General features: G+C 38.4%; 1 protein-coding gene across 1 annotated transcript in view; it reads left to right on the forward strand.

The window, feature by feature from the left end:
• TEX11 (testis expressed 11) overlaps positions 1–16,483 on the forward strand; it is a 32,611-nt gene extending 16,128 nt beyond the window's left edge. Inside the window, exons 15-28 of the mRNA XM_026848871.1 lie at positions 26–163; positions 922–1,024; positions 2,141–2,265; positions 3,025–3,110; positions 3,738–3,791; positions 4,519–4,559; positions 7,517–7,587; positions 8,141–8,257; positions 9,160–9,232; positions 10,773–10,922; positions 11,931–12,039; positions 13,039–13,159; positions 14,910–15,074; positions 16,094–16,483. Of these exons, the coding sequence (XP_026704672.1) occupies positions 26–163; positions 922–1,024; positions 2,141–2,265; positions 3,025–3,110; positions 3,738–3,791; positions 4,519–4,559; positions 7,517–7,587; positions 8,141–8,257; positions 9,160–9,232; positions 10,773–10,922; positions 11,931–12,039; positions 13,039–13,159; positions 14,910–15,074; positions 16,094–16,168 (1,428 nt within the window). The 3' untranslated portion in view covers positions 16,169–16,483. The remainder of the gene's footprint in view (positions 1–25; positions 164–921; positions 1,025–2,140; positions 2,266–3,024; positions 3,111–3,737; positions 3,792–4,518; positions 4,560–7,516; positions 7,588–8,140; positions 8,258–9,159; positions 9,233–10,772; positions 10,923–11,930; positions 12,040–13,038; positions 13,160–14,909; positions 15,075–16,093) is intronic.
• The last annotated feature ends 2,344 nt before the right edge of the window (positions 16,484–18,827 follow it).

An 18,827-nucleotide genomic window follows, 5' to 3' on the forward strand; every position in this document is an offset into this window, starting at 1 on the left:
TTTTTTTTTTTTTTTAATTTCCTAGGCAAAAGGCTATTCTGAAGCTCTTCACTGGTACAATTACTCTGTCAGCTTCTACACACCTGGGCAGATAGATCAGAACTTGGCTAAGTTGCAGAGGAACATGGCTTCTTGCTATCTTCATCTGAAACAAGTGGACAAGGTATGTATATATAATATATACATATACATATTATTTATTTGTTTGCATTGGTTTTATTTTCGTAGCTATGTCACTGGGACTTAATTTACATCTTTGTCACTGTACCTCTTCTGCTTTGAGAGAGTGAACTGTTTGCCTGCCTTGCATGATCCAGTAGAGAGATGTTATTCATCATCTTAGCTGCTACTGGGCCTCTGGTGTCACCATTCTAATGGGGGAAACAGTCCACAAGTTGTGTGACTATGCCTCAGTATATCAGGTTTCTTCTCAGATTAGAGGTTCTTCTCTCTTCAAGACAGATGAGCCATGATAGGAAAAATATTTGATGTGTCTCACCAGAACTTGCCACAACAGCCTATAGCCCTTGACTCTGGAGAGAAGTTCATCTGCTTTACCTACCTAGGCCTTCTCCTTTAGGGGTGTTAAACTTCACAGTTCAAAGTGACAGAAGGGCGTTTAATTTTTCAGCATTCTCAGAGCTTCTCTTCCTGATTCTGTAGCTCTAATTTTGTGAAATTGGCTTTTTCCTCAATCTGGTCATTGTCAGCATTGATGCCATCTTCGGCTCTCATCATTTTTCTTTCCAGTGAAAGATGCTGCCAAACCAAACTTCTTGAGTAATTATGTAAATATCAACAATGTAACCATTAACATTGTGTGTATCTTTTTATCTCTCTTTTGCAAATATATTTTGCAAATTATATTATTGATTTCAAGATGTCATTGTACTGATTTCCTTTAATCTCTTCTGTGAATAGGCTAAAGAGGCAGTTAAGGAAGCAGAGAGGTGTGATCCAAACAGCATCTTTACTAAATTCAGTATCTATAAGATTGCAGTGATGGAGAAAAATACTGATAAAGGTAGCATTTGAAAGATAAAGGGTCCTCTACAAGGAGCAGAAGTGACAAATATATTAGAAAATAGAAATATATTAGAAAATACTAAGCATATTTGGACTGTTCATCTTGAGAAAGACACAATAGAGGGTAGCTAGAAGAAGGGTCTGTAAAGTCATCGAGACTGTCAGGCTGTAGATTTAAACTGTCAGAGTGGGATGGTTTTTGCACACAGTATGTAAGATGTGGAGTCCATTGCCATATCTGATATTGTCTGGAAGGAGCCTCTGGCTAGGAAGTGTCTAGTCTTCTCATGGGCAGAAGCTATAGTGGCATCCAGGGTGAGAATCACTGTATGCTTACTGTTTCTGATATTCTTTTGTATGCATATACAATATAAAAAAAGGATACTGAGCTAAATGAACCTTAATGGAACCATTATTGCTGCTTTTAATTTCTCTGGACAAGTGGAGCCTGAAGTTACCAGAAAATACATGAATTACTGAAATGACTTACAGAATGACATATCTCTGTAGACTTTTTCTTCTTTATAATGAGTTCTGCCATTTCATATTTTAATGAGAACCTTAGCTCAAGTAATGAAAATTGAGAAATACAGTCTATACTTAGAATAGAGTAACATGCAGAGCTTATTTTCCGATGAGTTCTGTGCCAATTAATTGTTCTCTATACATCTTTTTAATGACAGCATAATTTGTTCACATAATATAGAGTGGTAACCACAGCACAGTGTGAACATAAAAGCAGCAGCACCCTTAGCATAAGCCAAGATGTGGGAGCTTGGAATCATGCCCAGACAATGTATGAGAGAAAGTCTTCTGTCTTCAGTGACAAACAGTTATTTAGCAGAACAAAATTAAGGATGTGAGATGGTTTCATTTGTATGGCATTCCTGTTTCCTTAGATTAGTATCTTGGAAAGCATTCTGGCACCTCTCTAGGAAGAAATCTGTAATTGTGGAGAACTGCTCATATGGTCAAGTTTTCTTGTCTTGGTTTTTCATATTAAAAAAAATTATAGCCTTTCATTAGTAATTTCTAAAGCCTCATTAAAACAGTAGAGCTTTCCACCTTCCCATTGCTTCTATAAAAACCTAATTTTTCTCTATGTATATTTCAGCTGTGGAAGCGGTTATTGAAATGTGGAAGCTAATAGAAAAGCCATCTAAACATGAAGACAAGTTCAAAGTGGATGAAAATACAGGCACTAACCTCCTGAGTTTAGCTGCTCAAATTGCTTTAGAGGTAGAGCAGATAACATTGTCTTTGCTTTTCTTTATTGATTTAAGTAGGACAGCTGTAACCTCTGTAACTTGGCCTACTTCTAATATTTCTGTGTATTTCATGCCTTTCTGAGTATTTCATGCTTCTGTGACTAAGGTCTCACTTCAGTGTGTTGTGTAATGCAAAGTAGAAATTGATTTCACATTTAAAGAAATTGTTAATATTTCTTCAGGAAAATAAAGGATTCTGAGTTACAAAGGTTGGTATCTGGAAATGACATGGTGCATTTCTTTAAAATTCTTCTTAGCAAAATGTTATGTCTTTTTCTGCCTCTGGGATTTGATCTTGGATGTGCTAGAGGGAACCTGTGTACAAAATACACATAAGTCAATTTTGAAAGACTGAAAAGTCACTTGTCCCTCCTGTTTGCCTCTTGGTTGGTGACAAGTGATGTCTGAACTGGCTGATTACGCTGGCAGAATTAGAAGAGGCTTTTGGTTGCACTTCAGTAGCTTGTTCATAGCACTGTAAGGCATGAAAGCCTTGCCAACCTGTACTGACCCTGTTCTTGCCATGGGCTCTTTGTGCATGGAATCATATGATCTCTCCTTACAGATTTGAGTCTGAAAGTCTTACGAGTCCTTTGTTCTTTTTCCTGCTTGTAGACTGCACAGACTTTTGGAATATGCTGTTGCTTTGTTGTTTTTTTTTGTTTTTTGGTGGTAACTGAGGTAACTGGTGGTAACAGTTTATACAAAACATGTTTTCATTTCTTTTCAGAATGAACAACAAGTTGTGGCTATCAAAGCTTTGGAGTATTTGTCTGAACATGTACAAGACTGCCAGCAATTATTTGCAGCTTTGAAGTGAGAATTCAATATATTTACAAGGAAGGAGAAATTTTTCTGGTTTCTTTTTCAAAAAAGAATTTATTATATTGAGAAAGGTGGAAAACAGAGTGGATGAAAGATTAGTTAGCAGTCTTTTTTGTGCTGCAGATGTACCTCAAGCCTGGACTCCTCATATCTACACATGTTCCAAGTCTCTCCCAAGCAAATAGTATTAGTTGCTCTGAATTTTATGTTTACATTGTGATTTGAACAAATGACCAACAGTGACCCTAATGATATTGCAACAATACATTTGGTGAAAATACCAATTCATTTGTATGCTCTGATGAAGTGGTATCTTCTTACTGAAATATTCCATCATGTTTATAAAAACAGAAATAGTGAGATATATGCATTTATTCCAATACTTGCTTGAAGCACATTTATTTACTTACTATTACATGGTTTAACAAAGTGATATACAAAATAAGGCAATAGATGGGAAACAGTATAATCTTATTCTCAGTTTGACACTTTGAATTCTTCTGTGAGTTCCAGAGGCTGATAGTGTAAGGAAGAAAAGTGAGATCCTTTCTGGAAAATTAGGACAAAGTACACTATTAGAAAAATATTTCTTGTTTCTTAATTGCTTGTTTTTCTCAGATGTTTGGTTCGTCTCATGTTGTCAAAGTTCATGGCAGAAAATGAAGAGAAAAGGTGAGTCCATCTGCAAAACCATTTTCTTGTGGTAAGTACATTGTACAAATGCTGTCATAATTTCCTGCTGGGCTTATTTTCTTGCAAAGTAATCAAAAGATTAGTTTTTATGCTAGTAAAAAGTCCACCCGGATAACTTCCCAACTTGACCTAATGACATCACATAGAAACATCTTTTCTACTTGTATAACCTTTCCTTTAAATAGTTACTTTTTGCCTTCCTCTTTTATTAATGCATAAGACTGTCAGGTATTTTTGATGGGGAATGTGAGCTAAGCAACCTCTTTGACACTAGGATGTGATATCTTTCAGAAGTTCTAAGTGAGAACTTCAGAGTGGGACCTCCCCTGCTGAAGACTAGCCACTTCACAGATGGTGTGTTGGCTTAGAAATAGGAGAACTGTGCTGCTGGATTTTGATCGTCAAGAAAACAGTGTAGTGTCAGTGGGGTTTCAAGTTTAACCTGCAGCCCCAACAACTGACAAAATCTCCTGCTGCACTTCTACAATGACCTTCACTGCTGTAGATCAGTAAAACTTTTTGCAGGCCCTCAGTACTCCTCCTGCATCTTCACATACTAAAAATTTCTAATGCCTGAGATGTTTGTCAAGGGAAGAATGATTATATCCATAATTACGGAGATGTTGTATTCCAACATAAATAATGTGTTCTGTTGTAAGAAAATTAATCAAAAATTTTCAAAAACTTAATTTTTCCTCCATTCTAGAGATGAAGATATCAAGTCAATGCTGACATACTTGACCTTGGGTATGCTTTTGTTTTATTTACATATTCTGTAGTTCTTCCATCTGTGAACATTTTTTGATATGATCAGGTCCATACCAACCAAATATTTAGACTCCTTATTTGAGTCTAAGTTCCCAACTTGCTGCTGAAGTCAGTGAAAGTTAAAACTGGAGATTCAACAGTGTTGTGAAGTTGGATCTCAGTGCTACAGGTTTTTTTCTATGGAGACCTTGAATGCTAGTGTTGGAAAAACTGTTTGTAGTAAAGCCTATACTTGGGAGCTTCTCTCAGGCAAAGGGGCAGTTTCTTCTAGGTAGTTTCCCTTTAATCCTTCATAAGGCAATGTGTGCAAACAACAGATATTTGGGTACAAGCCACAGCCTGGGTGGCCTCAAGTTGGCAGGAACAAAGTTAGTATCTTTAGTAGCAGGGCTACCACAAAAGGAAGAAGTCTGGTTTTGTGAATTGAATTAACAGCATAACTTTCTACTGGCATTAATTAAATGCCAATGTTGGTCTTTGCTGGTCTAGCTGTTTAGAAGGGAGCATTTTTAAAATTAAGTTAATGCTGTATTTTTTTTTTCACTGGAAGGCTTACAGAGCTGCAGGGAGTAATAGCAAATTGCTGAAAGATGGGAGAGGCTTGTCAAAATTAGTTCCCACTTTTAAGTAGTGCTGTCCTTTGAAAAAGGATCATCTTATTTGCATTGGAAAAAGTACAGGAGTTTTACAGAGGACTTTTCTCCATCAGGAGAAATACTTATTTTCACTAAATCTTTTTTACCCCTCTCTACCTATCTGGGACAAGAAAGTTAATAAGATTATACACTAGCCATGCTTAATGCAACTAGAAGAGAATGAAGACTAGAATTAAATTAATTAAAGATTCCTTGAAGAAAGGCCTCAAACCTGTTATTAAATTTAAAAACCCTTGACTTTTTGTGACATTAAGTAAAACTTCTCTGCATTTATAGTCAGTATATTTATACTCTTCATTGTCAGTAAACTTTGAAGAGGCAGTACTTGTTGGCAGCCTTATATATCTTATCTAAAATGCTGTTTGAGGCACTTTTTGATATTTTCTTATAAGCCTCTCTGGTCAAGCATATTAGATTTAAGTTGTGAGAATAACTCTTCATCAGGATTTATATGGGAGTTTTGGAAACCTCTGTTTTGTAATGTAGTTATTAGACTTGGAAATGTTTTTATTCTGCTCAGAAAGTGTCACTTATGCGTTGAACAACACATTTTCTGCAGCTCACAAGAGACTTGCTGAGTCTTTCACAGAAGAGAAATTTACAGGGGACATGAGGATCCTTGAAGCTCACTGGTTTAGAAAAGTTGGTAGGTTGCACTCTCAAAATCTAAACCGAATCCCTTCCACCTCCACTTAGCCAGACCTTAAGGAAAAAAATAAGTGTTTAAAGATGTAGTAGATTTATAAAACTTGTCATCTTTGGCAGATGCTGCCTTAACTAGTCTTAAAGTTCTGCTGCATTTTCAGTCTTATGAAACTATCTGATATGACTCATGTTTTAAGTCAGTTATTAAGTCAAATACACAACGTCTATTTGGCTGATGGAACAGCTGATACATTATTCCCTTTACCACAGGAATTATTGTATGTGTCCATGATTCAACTCTTCAGAGTTCACCATTTTTCTCTTAGTCAGCCCTTCACTACCAAGACTCGATTACAGAAGTAAAATTTAAGATCAGGCAAATAAAAACCATAATGGTTTTCTTCCTCACTGTCTGAAAAAAATACTGCTAAGAGCAATAAAAAAGCCTTACAGCTGGTGCTGAGTATGCGTATTCTCCTGTAGTCAAAATGAGAATTAGGAAGTTCAGGTGAGTGTACTGGTGTGACTGGTGCAGGATGATCTTACCTCTCCCACCCAGATGGACTGTCTTCATTATTCTTTTAACTCAACAGTCCTGGAGTTTGCCTTGAACTACAGTATCTGATATCTAAACAGCAACCTTTATCATAGATAAAGTGTTTCGTAGAGGGAAATGCAGCTTCTGTGGAGCTGTTCTAAGCACTATCTGTAGCGTGTCTCTGGATCCTCATTTAGTAGTAGCCTTTGTTACACTGATTTGGTAAAGGAGCCAGTGCATTTACTGTCTGTAAATAAAACCAGAAGCTTAGGTAACAGGTTGAAGCAGTTTTTCAGATTCTTGCTTCTGCCAGAGCATACAGGAGAGAAAATAGTTGAAATCAGTAATAAGACATCTGCCATGGTGAGCTTTTGCACACATCCTGACAATGTAGCCATGCTCCAATAAAGAGTAGCAAAGGGAGAGAAACAGCAGAGGTTGAATATAGTAACTGTGAGTGGAATCTGTAGTGACCATGACCTTTCCAAGGCAGCATTCCCTCTCACAATAAAAACACTTCAGAGACTACAAAAAACGGTCCTAGAGAATAAATAAAAGTTAGAATCTGCAAAGTCACTGTAGAATCTAAACATTTAATTTGGACAGATTCTCATAGGTAAATCATTTGATTGTCTTTAGGTGGCTCATCCATTTACTAATTAGAATTGTGTGTTTAATTGCCACCTACTTGACCCTGCTGGGGTAAAATGGAGACTGGTTCAGAATGTTGTGTGGTTTTTTCCTTTTTTTAAAATTTGTCTTGAGAGTATTCTTCAATGCTTTTATTCAGATACTAGCTTTGTTTACCAATATAACAAAATACTTCTTCCAATTCTTGCTCTTGTGGGTAGGATATATGGTAGAATGAATACTTGGTTATGATGAAATTATTATGACAAAATTCAAAAGCATGTATAAAGTGTTTTAACAAATCACTAATAGTGGTATTTCTTGCTGCTGTTAAATGAGGTGTTGGTGATACATTGATTAAGAAATTGAATTGTAGAATGTGAACTGTCTATTACTAAAGATTAGATGGATGTACCTGCAACATGGAAGATTTTTATTTTAGTCTCTGTTTTTTCTGTCTTTGTTAGCTTGGAACTTAGCCGTACAGTTCAGGGGCTGTCCTGGAAAGACGAGGGATTTTTTTCTACTGTCTTTCAAGGTATGTTCTCTTACTAATAGTATTTCTAACTGAGGAATATTGTCTTCTATCTAGTTCTTTTGGAAGTTACATCCATGTATCAGGTATCTCCTGGGAGACATGCTTGTGTGCTCTGAAGATGGAGCACTTTTGTCAGAAGATTGACCTGTAATACAAAATGTAAACGTTATCATACTTTACATTCTGTTGCTTAAAAATGTCATAAGAAACTTAGACTTCAGTGAGAACTTTCAAAAATAAATGGATTCTGATGTTTGGAAACTGTATCATTAATACAAACATGTTAAGTAGTTGAGTCCTAATCTCCATACAGAACTTCTGCCAATACCGTCAGTTTTGTATGTGTTTGTGGAGAGGGGACTCCAACACTGCTTTACATTCTATATTTAAATAATCTTCTTGTGTAATTATACAAGTAAAATTGCAATGTGAATATATACTATTCATGACTGATTACTAAGTGTCACAGAGGAGACCCAGCAATCATCTGTTCATGAGCAAATTGCTTTATATGGGCAGAATTCTCATTACCTTTTCCTATTTTTGGTGTCAGTTGTCCCAGTTTTGTCCTTCTGACAAAGCTGTTCTAATTGCTCAGAAGACATGCCTGTTAATGGCAGCTGCAATTGATCTGGAAATGGGGAGACAACAAGTAACACCTTCTGAACAGGTAGGGCATTGCTCTGCCAACTGATTCTGTATGTACTGGTGTAGTGTTTTTTCTTTTGATTTTGAAGTCTTTGTTTTTTCACTCAGAGCAGGATATTGAGAATGTAAGCATGGAAACCTTTCATAGTTAATTAGAATCAATGCACTTCGTGCTTTCCAGACAAGTGTAAATGTTGCATTTCTATAAATTAGTTCTGTTCACTTCAGTGGAATTGAACAGATTTGTACCAGAAAAAGGTCATGGCAGTACCTTCTCTTAAAGGAATTTCAGTCTCCCTTATGTATTATGTAAGCAGTCTGCTGCAGAACATTGGCTGGTCAGGCAGATAATTAGTGCATCTTCAGGATTATGCCGTTGCTAAAAGTAGTTACCAGTATGGTTGTGATAAAGCTCACTTTTGTTTGTTTGTTTGTTTGTTTTTTTTATGCATACATCCATTTTTTGGAGTGTTGTACTTACTGTGGTAAGAAAATTAAGGAAAATGTGTGGTGGTTATGAAGGAAGTACGGAAGTCTGCTGTACAGTGATTGTTGTCGAAACTTATTTTTGTGGAGAGTAATGCATAGCAATTTGTGCTGTGGGATCTAGTGGTTTGTCAGTCTCAATAGCACTATTTTATGCTTGGGAGCTAAAATAAATTATGTCCCGTAGGAACCCATATGGTTCTTTCTGGAATAGTGGAATGTTTGGTCTGGAGAGGCTTTGTCTGGGATGTGGAGTCTTTGAAAAAGAGAGAGGAAAAGAACCTGCAAAACCCAGTAACTGGTGTAGATAATGTACTAATCAGGCTGATTCTTAATTTATTTTATAGTTAGGTATAAAGGTCCTATTAGTTGTGATGTGCATATTCCCTTTGCTTTTAAAACTATGACAAAAATAACTTCTTAAATTTTGTAAAATAGATGGAGTATATGACTCAGGCTCTTCAACATGTCCAGGCATGCAAAGAGATATGGAAAGTTCTGAAATTAACAGGTAAGCTACAGCTTAGCTTACCTGTTTAAAACAGGCTGGTTTAAACAGGTTAGCTACAGCTAAGCGTGTCTGTTCAGCACATGTAACTCTTAAGACTTAATCACTGTATCAATGAAAAATACAGGGCATGTGGAATTGCTGTCTCAGCTGAAGAGTGCTGAAGCAGATATATGACCATATGATAAAAGAATTGGCAAAGCCAACTACTGTTTTTTGTATGTCATTGCAGGCTTTTTGTTGTATAGGTGCTGTGAAGTATGGAACAGTCTTGCAGAGGGAAGTTGGGTTGACCGTTCTATCTTAAGAAACTCCAAGCTTTTTGCTCTAGAGCAGAGTGACTCCTGGCACTTTTTTAACAGTTACTAGCCTCTTCCCATATAAGGAATTCCAGAATACAGAAGGCCCTGCTACTATTCTTTGAAGTGCCAGGACCCATCCTCTGTTCCCTGACTATTCCATCTCAATTTAGATGAGATATTACTGGAGACTGGCATCCATTCAGCTGACTCCTGAGATGCGGAGTGACTGTTAGCCTAGAGGATGCATGCTTCATTTTTCTTGGTAGTATATTGGTAGAAAAATTCCATTAGGCATTCCTTGTCTGGCCTGTGGTCTGGTTTCTTTTCAGTTATAGGTTTGTGACACTGTGGACACATTGTAAGATGCATTAGGATTTAACTTTTGCAAGAAATATACTTGCTAGGGGTTTTTTTCCTTAAAATTTCTGAATGAAAGATTCATTATATGGCCTAGATTTGCAGTTCTCTTTGCCCTCTTGCACTGAAGGCAAGATAACTCAGGAAGACTTCTTCCTGTTTAATTTTCCATCTTTAAAATCCCAAGGGGGTGATTATCTCAGGGCAGGGACATACTGGAGTTTCTCCTGCAGAGGTTTGTGGAACGGTAGCCTGGTGCTTCCTTCACTTGAAGCAGATTAGACCTTAGCCAACACATGGACAAGTCTGTTGCCCTGGAGAAAGCTGAGAATGTCTTTTGGATGTAAAAAACAAAGGTCTTTATGATAGTTCAGTAAAGAATCAGCATTTGTATCAGGCTTACACCTTCCTAGCAGTTCTACTGCTCTCCCATTCTTCTGTGTTTAAGGATTTTCTGAGGGCTTTTCTACCAGAAAGGGGACAAGTCCTATAGAAAAATTTAAGTTTATGATAACTTCTTTCATGAGATGACCTTCTGAGCTGGTGGTCTTCTGTTATCTTACGTGTCTATGAAAATGGCTTCCCAGTAGCTATTACCTTGCCTAGGAGGCAATAACTAACCAGGAGGATTGCATTAATTTAGCCAATTACAGACAATTCAGATTTTTTTTTTTTGAGGGGAAGGCATGGTGGTTGGTTGTGTTGTACATTGGATATCTGAGATTTCTGTCCAAGACTGCTTCAGAGTTCCACTTGCTCTGCTGTTAAATCTGAGCACCTTAATGATTTTCCTGCCTGTTGGAAGCAAATTCTATACCTTACGGTACACCATATGGCTTTAAGAAAATGAGTCATTGCGTACAGACAATTCTGTCTCTCTGTAGGAGATTTTGCTAAAGACCCAACAGACACATTGTTGCTGCTTTATGAATTTGAAGCAAGATCCAAACTCAGTGATCCAACACTCTACAACCTTATGGAGTCAGTGTGGGAACAACCACAAATAGAGGTCAAGACGCTAGAAATCATTGCATGTAAGGCCTGCATTTGTACTTAGTTCTTCAAGTAATGAAAACCAGCTTTTGTTGCTGTTTCCTGTTCATTTGGGGTGACCAGGGTTATCATGTTGTGAAGCATTCAGAAAATGGGTATAACCGTATGTATTTTATCCTGAAGCAAAGATACTTAGGATCTCAGCAACATTAGGAGATCTGTATTTTGAAATACTGTTGTTATGTGGATTATGAACCATAAATCTGTGACATCCTTCAATTTCTAGACCCTGAGACATTTGTATATCTTGTGAGTCTGGAAAAGATTATTCAGATAAACTTTTATAAGCTCCAAAGTGGGAAAGGCCAGAGAATTACTCTAGCTGATTGATGCCCCAGTACAGAAGTTTTAGGATGTGGACTTTGGATAGATACGCAGTTTCAACTTAAAGTTAGTGTGGCTAATTTGAAAATAGCACTTTTCTATACTGTACCATATTTTCATCTCAAAATTCTAGTCATTCTTCCTTGAGAACCTAGAGTAGGATGCAAGGAAGATGAATAAAATTTAGAGCTACTGTGGCAGATCTTTGGAGGGCATTCTGTAGGATTGCATAAACACCTACTTATCTCCATTGTATTGAGGGAGTACACATCTGGGCTTGGAAACACTATCCTGACATCCCACTTCTGCCTAATTTTTCCATCCAGATTTTCATGTTCAAGGAGACCAACAGAACAATGCTCCTTACTGTAGACACCCCACCCCTGCAGTATTTTTGGATTACTGCACCAGAATAAACAACAGTGAGAGTACTTGTAAACTATGAAATCTACTGTACTTCTGCCTTGTAGTCCTCACTGATGCTGTGCACAGTAAGAAAGCAGTAGAGAAGCACTACCTTGTGACCAGCCCAGGCATTAAGCAAATATCTTTTCCGTTGTTTTATCACAAGGGATCTGGCAACATGCTGTAGTTTAGTTTAGTGACCAATAAGATTAAAGTCTGGCTCCAGTAATTTTTCTTCTCTCTTTTATTTTGCTTTTAAGCATTAGCAATGGAATCTCCAGCTCGGTATCCTGTACTGTGTAAGAAAGCTCTCAAGAGTGCACTAAGCCTTCACAGAAAGCAGGCTGTCATTGATGCTGTGAAATTTAGGTTAGTATTATCACATAGCTTTGCCATGAGCCTGTGACTGAAAATGCTGACAGGGAATAAAGCCTGCAATTTGAAAAAAAAGTGGATTTTAGTTTATGTGCAAGGTTCCACTCCTTGCTGGCCAACCAATGGACCTCTCAAGTATGACTGTCTAATAGATGTGTTCACTGCATTTTGTTTACTTGACATATTTTCTGAAACAGTCGTATTTCCAATAAATGAATCTATTGAGGAAGGAAAATGAAAATTGGATCCAGAAGAAGTGTCTGGCTGTCTCTTGTGAGGAAGGTGTTAATTTAAAATGTTACCCTGCAGTAGTGAACTAGGTATTTCAAAGACAGTGAGGTGAAGAGAAATTAAGGGCTGAGAAGAAAGGCATGAGTTGTAAGTTAGTGATATGATGCCATAGTACCTATGTGATTTATTTTGCTGGGTAACTGGTGCTCTAACAGCTGTACCCTGTGGAATCTGAAAAACAACCTGGTGTGACTTCTTTCTCACTTATATCCCATGAAGGATTTTTCTTCCTCCTTTCTGAGTTCCTTGCAGTAACCACTGGGCAAAGGCAACTGTTAATATCGCCTTTCTTGCTTCACACTGAGAAAGACCAACCTGTTTTCAGAAACCATGTATTTGTTACTGATTTTCTGAGGATGTTGACTACTTAGTTCTTGTTGGGGAAGTTAGAAAAGGTACTTTTTCCTTGCCGCCATGTGTAGCACCCTAGAGAATATTACGGCTTTCCTTCTGTGTTACTTCAGAGCCCAGCAATTAAAATAATTAAGTACTTGCTCCTCTTGGCTCTCTTTGTATGAATGATAATTGATACGAGCAAAACATATGTTTCTGCTATAAGCAAGTGAGTGTAGTAAGCATCAAGATGGACATGTCTGTCTCACAATGATAGAGACACAAGTTAATGTGCTACTAATACTAAAAAGTAGCTGCTTGTCCACATGGTATTTAATGTGTCCTCTTTTGCTCTGTTTCAATTCTCAGCAAATGCTTACACAGCTTGATTAATCTTTCTTTGCCAACTGGATTAACAGACTTGGATACCTGTGTACTGCAGGAGATGTGGGACTACTTTGAAGATGCTCTGAGCGTAGTCAGCAGCACAGTAAGTTGAACTGGAAAACAAGAGATTGAGAGATGGTCCTGAGCACATTTAAAAAAACTCATCAGACTGAGAACTGTTAGTAGACTGAACATTATATAGTCTTATATGTGGAGCAACTAAGATTTCTTCAGTAAAAGATACACTGAAATTACCTCAAAAGTAGTGCCTCTTGGATATTTGCAACTGAATTATGAGTTTTCCTGGATTTTGTAAGGACTTTTTCAGAGACATTTAAGGCCAAATTTTCAGTGCCTATTTTAGAAACATCTTCAGCTAGAACATCCATCTTTGCTCCTCTTTCTACATTCTTACACTGAATATGATTTGTTAAATGCAGATTACTTTTCCAGATTAGTTTAAAGCCAGCTAAAATTTGGATACAAATCTTGCTTTTTTTCTCAGCTCTGTTTTGCTAAATGTATTTGGGAACTTACTAGGTTGCTATTTTTTCCAAATGACCTAGAACTAGATTCCTGTGCTGTCAGTACTTGTGGCACTACATGCCTTGCTTCTGTGAGGACACATATATGGAGAGTAAAATCTTGCAGTAAGCATTTCTGCTGCTCCTTTCAGGCCTGAAGCATAATGCTGTACAGTTAAAGCAGTTGTACTGAGGAAGTCAGACATTTCTACTTAGAATTTCATAGGTAAAAATCAGTTAAGGAGTGTTGTTTTTCAGGACTAATGAAACCAATATATGTTTCATAGCTTCCTTCCATTGCATGGCTGTTTCTTTAGTCAAGTTTGAATGTCTCTTATTCTGCAAAAGGGACATAAAGATAACGCTGTTCCTGACTTCCCCAAAAAAGAATGTGTCCACACTCGTGCCTGTATTTCACCAAAGTTCTCATCTATAACTTTTATAATGTTCTTGTTGAGGGATATGAATGAGACGCTAATGTGGACTGACACTCATAACATTTCACAGTACTAGGCGGCCTTCTTTTGCACTCTTGCTCATGGCAGCAGGTACTAATTGGTGCCATACTAAGGGAAGGACATTGGGGATCACATCGGTACATCATCAGTTAAAATGCTGGTACACCACTCATGATTTATGCCTTCTCTTCAGAAGTGGATGCTGTGGTTTAGAAATTCACTCTGGGCCCTCTTATTTAGGATGAGAAGTATCTATCAAAGAGGGAAAAGAAGACCTTCTAGCTTCCCCTCAAGGATTTGCATGGCAAATAAATAATTGCTTGTCCTCCCCTTCTGCAATTCAATCAGTTCCCCACCAGGTTCAAAGCATCATTGCATACACTGGCTTCTGTTCTGCAGTTATAAGGGCAGCTTTCACTCTGTCAAGCCATTGCCGCAGTGTGTAGGGAAATTCTGAAGATATAAGAATGGCTGCTTCAATCTGTAGTGAGTGACTATGTCCTGCTATTCAGTACTGTGTGGGTAAACTGGTCAGTACTGCGGCAGCAAGTTCAGCCTGTCTGCAGATAGGCAGTTGGAAAGTGTACTTCCATTCTAGCATCAGTCCTAGTCCCACAGAATTGTGTTTTCTGACCTACCAATAGGTAATTGCAACATGACTTAACCCATGTTGGAAACAAGCTCTTTGACAGTAGTGCAGGTAAACTGTGAAATACAGGATGGCTCTAAAGGAATTGCCCTTTGCTTAGGAGGAAAAAACCCAAAATGTTTTCCCACTCTGAAACTAAACTCTAATGCAGTCTTGACTTGTCAGGTTTAAAGTGGAGAGTCTATTTTCTGATGAGCTGCTGCTTCTTGTTTGCTACTCCAGAATGCTTACCCTGAGATGGAGATCCTTTGGTTGATGACAAGAGCCTGGAATACAGGAATATTTCAGTATACTGTTGGTAAATATAAGGAAGCTGAGCAGTGGTGTGGATTAGGAATGCGTTTCCTCAATCATTTGGGATCTCTGAAGAAAACCTATGAAGGCCATGTAAGTATAAGCAGATGGATTTGAGGATGTGGGATCAGATGTCTGGCCTGAATTTGAGATATGGATCTGGGTGAAAAAAACTCTACAGATAATCTTTAAAGAGTTTCAGGAGAAGCATGATACCTAAATATTTTGGGGGAGCTTGATGCTAAAAGATTTTATCAAAGTGAGGCCAGAAAAGTTTTCATAGACAGTAGAAAGAGTAACGTAGTGTCCTTTTACTGGAAGGATCATGTAAATGGCTGACTGGAAATAAAATTCTAATTGTGGCCACGGGAGAATCCTTGGCCCTGTACCTTCCCTGTTTTTATTAAAGTGAAGGTGCTCTACCAGTTTACTTAAATCATCTCTTATATGAATACTTTCAAGCTTGGTTTCTAGTAGAATCTAGTGTCTTATAAATTTTCAGCTGATGGGAGTAAAATCACTAAAGCTCATCTTCTCAGGTGTAGCTTAGTCACTTCTTGTGAGGGAGAAATTCCTCTGTAGAAAGCAACACCACTTTTTCTTACCCTGTCACAAATAAACTTCTCTGCAGTTTTTAGCTGGTGCTCCTACCTCGACTGCAACGCATTGTGGCCTGGCTGTTGTATGCAGCCATCATGCATTCTCCTAAGCACAAGCTGGGCAATCAGAAGCTGGTTGCAACTTTTAAACCATTTTAAGTACATCAGTGAAGACAACAAGAGTTGAGATCACTCTCTCCCAACCTCAACCATTCTGTGCTCCTGTGAATAGCTTTAATTCACTGATGTAAGACTCAACTATAAACTATGCTTGTCAGTGTAAATAAACCCACTTCTGTTAGGTTGCACTGATTGAACTATTTTTTTCTTAAACCACTGTATTTAAATCTGTGCCAAAATCTTTACATCAATCTGAAATTTTAGGTTTAGAAGTTGGTGGTAGTCTCCCACCTATTCCCTTGCTTCTGTTCCCTGTCACTTTGTTGTATTATCTAGTTGAATGATACAATTTTATCCATCCTTGTTGACAACTATGGTGCTTATATTCTCCAGATGATTGGTCTTTATAGTGAGGTTCTGGACAAATTGGACAGAGCAAAAGGGTTTCTCCCAAATGAAGGACAATGAGAGCCACAACTGTAAAAGAGGAGGACAGCAATCTCCCTTGGAAGTGTTCTGCTGGATGAAAGAGGCTGTTAGCTCTGTGAAGGCATGGGGTCGTGGGAGCAGTGGAAAAGAAACCAGATCTCCTTCTTGTTGGCAATTAAGTTATGTACTTTTAAGGAAGTGTATTGAATAAATATAATTGTTTTCCTCTAGGGAATAATTTTCATTCTCTGGAGTTATATAACAGTTAGAAATAAATACTTAACTTTTTCATGATATGCATCTGTTTAAATACGTGATTTTAGCAGTAAGTGGCAATGAGAACAATGAAAGTATTCCAAGAGCAGGCATCTTCTCTGGATGTCATAGCTGCTTTGCTACATAAATATTTATCAGATTGTTTAGTTTTCTACCCATTTTGGTATGGGCAAGAATTCAGAGCTGTTTGCCAGTTTCACAATTCAGTTAGAACAAAAAAGAGCAGGTACTATTTAGCTCAGAGAAAAAGCTAAAGCTTTGACTAGGTACTGCTTGCTGTTCATAGACTGCTGTGATGGATGCAGTCCTCCTGTTTGAAGTAATGGAACTTTGGTCCAGCAGATGCTCAGCAAGGGCCTAATCGAAGTTGATCCTATTGTGTGAGGCTATCAGTGAGAACTCAGCACTAAACCCCCCCCAAAAACGGTTTGGCTGGAGACTGGGCTGATAAGCGGCCAAACTGCATTAACACAGCAGAAAATCTGACTACAAATCCGCAACTTTACCCTATAAATATCTACAGCCATCAGCATCTGTTGAGCTGGCTGCATGGTGGTGGTCTCCTTCGGAGTTAGGATGCCTCTCAAGGTTACCACATGAGGCTGAGAGATCACTAACCTGACACCAGACATTGATGTGTTGGTAAGTGACATTTTTTCATGCAGTTAAGATATGTATAGTAATCTTAAGCAATAGTCTCTGTATCCCATACTAACTTTAGTAAATAGTATTGACTGCCTATCCATCTAATTAAATATTTTACATACCCAAATTTACTGATTAGAATTCAATAAACTAACTACTCAATCAGATCTAAGTGATCTGACTCTTCTCCTGACAACTACTACTGTAACACAGGAGTCACAGTTGAGCATGAAATCCCCCCAAATCCCCATAAGAACACAGGCTGGTAAATGGGTGGATTGAAGAGATATCACCCACCTGAAATTCAGTGTAAATAGTGAGGAATATGGAGAGGTGGAGTTAAGAAAATAATCAGGTCTGTGTATCTTTTGCTGTTTCACCGGCAGTTTGGAAGTCAGAAAAGAAACATGGCCTGAGTGTTGTCTTCTGTCCTGTAGCACAGATGGGCTCCATGACACCTCTCGGTGTCCTAGCTGGGGGGACACACAAATTGTGGTCTCATTCTATCTGCATATGAGCACAAGGCTCACATCTTCCAAAGGTCCGAGCCCTACCCTGGCAGGAAATAACAGTGATTGGAGTGGGAGGGAGCAACGGTGCACTCTAGTAAAGCCCTTTGAGTGCTTGGGGATCAGTACTGTGCGTTGTAGCAGAGCCTAGATAGCATAGGAGTTTGGGGTGGTGTTTTTAAAAAAAGGCCAGTAGGGTGCTTGAGCAAAAAGCACAGATTGAGGCTATCAGCTGCCTGTTTAGAAGGTAGGTATCACTGCAGCTGGCAGATGTGTACTGAGAGCTTTTCAGTAAGGGCTACTGTGCAGGTACAAGGCAGGTCAAAGCAAAGATGGTATATTGTGTCTTTTGTATGACAGACCACATATACATTTGCACAATGTATAACTGGGCATACATCCCACAAATGGATTTTTTTGCTGTTTCTTTAAGAGGATATTCAAGCACCCTGAGGAACACTGTAACAGTAATTTCAGGTCCTCTGGTTTGCTTACTAGAAAGCTAAAAGTTCTTTGCTGCTTATTCTTCACAAATATTACACAGAAGGCAGGGCTGATGTGCAGCGGTATCTTTCAGCTGTAAGATCATCTGGTTTGAGGTTACGACTTATTTAATTTTGTTTTTAAAATGTAAAAGTATGTTTTACTTAGAACCAGATTGTTAAAGCCTATTTAGAGAGAGGACAGGGCCACTAACAGCAGGGTGTCGGCTGTAAAAAAGAAGAAATTGCATTAGTCATAGACCATGCTGAAAGCCTGACGTGCTCTGGAATAAGAGCTTAGCAGTGTGCTTAGAGCAGTGGTCAGGGCCAAGAAGTAATTAAAGAAGTCAGCTGCACTGCAGTCTCTAGCATTTCTCCATGTCTACCTTCGTCTCCGAGTAAAACTTCTTGTCTGAGTAAACCAAATATTAGTGATTTCTGCTTTTTGCGTGCACCAGGGACCACTTTGCATCTCATAGCTGAAGCTAGAAACCAGCCCTCAGCATAGCTGCCACCTCCTCGTGCCTGTTGTGTAGCTGGATACAGGGTCATTTCCTGAAGGCAGGAGTGTGTGGACACGCAAGTCAGGTGGCCTTTACAGCAGCATTGAGAAGGCACACATTGTACTGGAGGCTTTGCAGTACCACACAGGTTAGTATCAGCTTCTGGATAATAGTGTGAGTATGGGACTCCCTAAAGGAGCAAATTACATCAAAGGTGGCAACCAGGGAAGTACTGGGACGTTTATAGGATCTGGTGCATGTGATAGCAGGCTAGTGGATGCTA

Source organism: Athene cunicularia, assembly GCF_003259725.1.
Source record: "Athene cunicularia isolate RWA chromosome 4 unlocalized genomic scaffold, athCun1 chr4_part3, whole genome shotgun sequence".
Lineage (NCBI taxonomy): Eukaryota > Metazoa > Chordata > Aves > Strigiformes > Strigidae > Athene > Athene cunicularia.